The 4,800-nt window shown below is 32.5% G+C and overlaps 1 protein-coding gene across 1 annotated transcript; it reads left to right on the plus strand.

The window, feature by feature from the left end:
- Positions 1-2,306: 2,306 nt before the first annotated feature.
- On the plus strand, positions 2,307-3,521 carry LOC100569715 (uncharacterized protein DDB_G0283697). Its single transcript, XM_003243839.4, has one exon. It carries the CDS (start codon positions 2,678-2,680, stop codon positions 3,362-3,364), a length of 687 nt encoding a protein of 228 aa, XP_003243887.1. The 5' UTR covers positions 2,307-2,677; the 3' UTR covers positions 3,365-3,521.
- The last annotated feature ends 1,279 nt before the right edge of the window (positions 3,522-4,800 follow it).

Consider the following 4,800-nt stretch of genomic DNA (forward strand, 5'->3'; position numbering starts at 1 on the left):
TTTTAACTGAATGCCACACTTACGATAAGGAAAGACAGAAAGCCATGATTTTCAATATCTTGTCCAAATCCCTCATCCAGTGCTCTACAACCAATCTTTAAAGAGAATTCGCAAATGTTATCTCCATCTTCATTCTTACAATGATGTAGACGTATCACATAGCGAATTTGAGTTGAGCTAAATCAATTTGGTGTTGTTTGCTGAACGCGAATATTTTACTAGGTTGTACTGCGTGTGTGACAGTCACACAACTTGCAGATAAGATGTAATTTTAATACAATTCATAAAAAAATCCAATCAATTTAAATTTTTTAAGATTTTTTTTCATTGAAAATGACTAATTAATTTACTGACAATCTATATAATATTTAAGACTTACCTTTATATATTTTAAATAACCTTATATAATTTAAATAATGTAATAAAATATACTGGTTATTTAAAATCCAATGGCCACAGTTAACGAAAGATTATCTGAATAAAAAAAAAATAATAATAATTCCTAGTATTTTTATTATTTTATTTATTTTATTTTTATTTGGATATATAACATAATATGTATCATTTTATGAAGAAATGTGTTACGTACCCACTATATACAGTTATTAATTACTCAGTATTATAAATACTATAAATAGTAGGTAAATTATGTAATAAATGAATCAAGTCCTACACTTCTGGAAAAAAATTGCATTTAAGTTAAATCAATTTAAAAAGGTGGGTACCGGTCTGCTGTACAGAAGTTTACAAGTGGATCACTGTAATAAATAGTGTTAAATTTGAATTCAATAATGATATAATATTATCATTGTAAACGAAAATCGACTCTGAGCTAAGACGATCTATCAGTCGGCCTGTATTATAATAATATTTTAAAATTAAAACAAAATAACTGAGATCATTATTCTTTGATTAAAGTATGAAATACTTATGAAGTATTTTGTTTTAAATTTTCAATTCTTAGCTATAAAAACCAAAAATTTTATAAATTTGTAACTACAAATTTTTTTTGTAAACTGTCAAGATTTTGAGGAATTATGTCAAATTTTAATCTTTAAATGCTTATAAAAATAATGCATGTATATGTATTTTTAATATTTTTTAATTGTTATTATAACAACTTGTGAGGAACTTCGTATTAACTGTTCAAGCTTTTTGACCCAACTAAAAAAATGGTATTGGCATAGAAAAAACATTAATAAAAAGTGGGTAAGTAGATGTCGCTCTGCTGTACCAGTAGATTACAAGTGGTTTAATGTATAATGGATTGTATTAAACTTGAATTCAATGATATAACAATATCATTATATAAAAAAAAGTCATTCTGAACGGAGACGGTTTGTCAGCCTATATATTTTGTATTGTTATTATTTATTATAGCATGTAAATTAATTTTATATTATAATATTATAATTTTTTATTGGTTTCAATGGTGATAAACAAAGCGTTAGAAATCAAAATTCCATTTTTAACGGTTTTTAGCGGTTTTTTGTAATTTGTCGGTGGTTTTTTCCATGACATTAAATAATTATTGAGAAAATTGAAAAATGACCTCTCTAAAGTACCATCTTGATCCAATTTGCTAATTTTTTTTTCTAGAAATATTGAATATAATATAAATATTTTTCTAATATTTTTGCTTGGTCAAAAAATTTGAAAATGTAATTCAACTTTCAAGGTTCCTCATAAGTTGTTATTATAGTATTATACCTAATTAAAACATATAATCAAAGGTATCTTTATATCTTTATCATATCACCTCATGTTATGTTTTTTAGGTTCTGAGCGAAGTGATGGATGTATTGATTTTACAATGGTGTGTTTTTTTTTGTCTGCGTACACGATAAGTAGTCGAAATAATGCTTCGATTTTCCACTTCAGTATCTTGTTCGATGGGAAAGTGAATCTAGTTGGTACATTTCAGGGAAGGTAAAAATTCCATATTCCCAGTAGATTTCAAAAGTTTATACATTTTTATGAGCGTTTGAAGTTCATATTTTTACAACATTGAATATTCACTCGATTTTCTTATTTTGTTGTAATTCAAAAACGAATAACTGTAGATAAATGAAAATTTCACTGAATGTTTATACTCTCGTTTTCTATACACCATAACATTTTGAAAATATTTTGACACGTTTTGAGCTGTTTACGGGCAGTTTCAAATTTAAATTTTTTTTAGTTTTTTTTCCTATAAATATCAATAAAATTGTATTTGTTGGGACAAAAAGCACGAAAATTTAATACAAGCGTGATATCATAATAACATATTATGATTTCAATGTACAAATAAATATACTTGCACGTACACGCGAGCTTACACGACGTGACACTAGTCTGTTGACTGTTCGCGGGTTTACTGTCACAATGCAATCTCTGGGTGCTTATAGCTTTTATATAGGTATAGGGCGATAATTAATTGTCAAATTATGTGTATCTAATAAATAATAATATATCACACTAAAATACATAGTTACACAGTTACGATCATATTTAATTTATAATTTACTGTTGCTAGCCGAAATAAAAATATGAACACCGTCTTTGCTATGTAAACGTTGCGTCGTAGAGACACTTTGTTTATTATCCGACAGTATTGAGAAAGAAGAATTAAAAATCTTATGAGTGCCGTCTGTGGTTGAAACTTTATCCTTGGGAACAAACCGTGTCTTTTATTATGGCTGACAAACAGACTAAGAAGCAATCGACGGCAAATAAGTTGCAACAAAAAAAACGACGCGTGACGCAGAAAAATCGCGAAGACGTATCAGATGATCTTACCGACGCTTTGGCTGGTGTTAGCGGTCAAGTAGAAATGAGACGTGGTCGCCGATCCAGGAGGCGTAGGTCAAGAAGGAGCCGTCGCCGTCGGGGCAGGAGACGTAGTGTAAGCGGTACCGAAGAAGACGACGAAAGAGACGACTACGACACGGCTACAGACACCGAAGAAGACGATGATGACTCGTCAACGGTGGACGCGTCTTCCCGGAGGAGGTCGAGAAGGCGGCGGAGAGGCAGTCGGCGACGTCGCCGACCATATCAGCCCAGTGGTAGCGACGACGATGACAACACCGACGCAGAGGCCACTGATACAGAGACCACAGAAGACGCTTTGTCGACCAGCGGTGGTGGTGGTATCTTCACGACGGCAGCCGCCGGGTGCGGGAATCCTTATGGCAAACGTCGCATGAGGAGGAGGAGGAAGAGGAGGAGTAAGTGCGCGGCTAGACGTCCGAGAAGACGGTCGACGGGGTGCAAGAAGCGGAGGAGAAGAAGGAGAAGGAGAAGTAGTGGTAGTGGCTGTGTCACCGGCCTTAACAGAGGTGAGCGGAACAGTAGTCCACAGATACACAACGACGCATAGCACCAAACCGGACACAGCCGATGGAACAGTGAGATGCCTATACATCGAGCTTGGCGTTCCGTCCGTTCTCCGCCTAAATCTCACCTTTTCACCGATTTGCATTTGTTGACAATACTTGTTTAATCGTAAATAAATATCCAAATTTATAAAAATAAAACAACCAAATCGTTCTTAGTTATTCCGTTTGGATTATACATAAAACTGTTACCACATGTAATACACTGTGCTTATGTTTTATTAATATAGGTGTGCACATGGTGCCACTACGTACCACCCGGTGGTTTAGTTCCTTCAAGATCGTCACCAGGCATCATCTCCAAGGAGGTAATGAGTTTCAGCAAGTTGTTTAACGATGATTTATCCTGTCCAGCACTAGTTGTCTCGTATTACTTATTATTATATTATCTACTATATTGTATTGTGTTATTTATTGGCAGGAACACATTTCAATTAAGTGTGTGTTAAAAGTGACTAACTTAACTTTTTTTTGCTTATATAGTTTTGTTTTCTAGGAACCTAACTTTGACGCTAAATAAGGACTTTGCATAAAAATTCCCGTTTTTCCTTAATTGTTTTATGTTTTTACCGGCGCTTATGAAAACTACTGGGAATTTTGAATTTTGATAAATATATGATCGCGAATCCCAGAAATACATTGCCTCCCTAGGGGTGACGTTCTTAAAGAAACTAAACATTCTGGGTGGTACATAGCGGCATTGTATACAGAAATATTTATTAAATATAGACACAGCGTATTACAGGTAAACCCAGGTTTTGAAAAGACCTTTAGATTATATTATATAAGTGGCAACTGTCAACCCGATTTTTTTAAGTAAGGGGATGGGGGGGGGGGGGTCCCATATACGTATTAAACAAATAAACATAGAGAATTCAACTATTAAAAACAAGAGGGTAAGTAGATGTTGCTCTACAGTAGATTTCAATTGGGTGACTGCAATGGATGGCGTTAAATTTGAATTTAATGATATAATGTCATTGTGTATACGAAAAACGATTCTGAGCGGAGACGGTTTGTTGTCCTAGGATATTATTTTATATTAAATTTATATTGTTATTATTAATACGGTAGCTGGTTAAGTTGAATTAGTATTACAGTAATAAAAAAAACTAATAAAAAATATACTGAAGTTGAAAATCGAAGCATAATTTCGACTACCTATTTATCGTGTATTCCTACATACACACAAAAAAACACACATCCTTGTAAAATTAATACATCCATCGCTTCTCTCGGGGTCAAAAATAAAATATATTTTATTTTGTTTTGTTTCAAAGTCTTGTTTGGTCTATATCTTATTGTGTATAATATTATTGTGTATACCTACTGATTAAAATAATGTTAATATTTACAAAAAAAAACATATCATTTAATACAGTTGAATGCAAATATATAAATCTCATTAATTATTTTAGTC

This window comes from Acyrthosiphon pisum, chromosome X (genome assembly GCF_005508785.2).
Source record: "Acyrthosiphon pisum isolate AL4f chromosome X, pea_aphid_22Mar2018_4r6ur, whole genome shotgun sequence".
In the NCBI taxonomy this organism is placed as follows: Eukaryota; Metazoa; Arthropoda; class Insecta; order Hemiptera; family Aphididae; genus Acyrthosiphon; species Acyrthosiphon pisum.

What these genes read in the sequence shown, in the direction of transcription:
- LOC100569715 (XM_003243839.4), top strand. Translation starts at nt 2,678, where the DNA reads ATGGCTGACAAACAGACTAAGAAGCAATCGACGGCAAATAAGTTGCAA.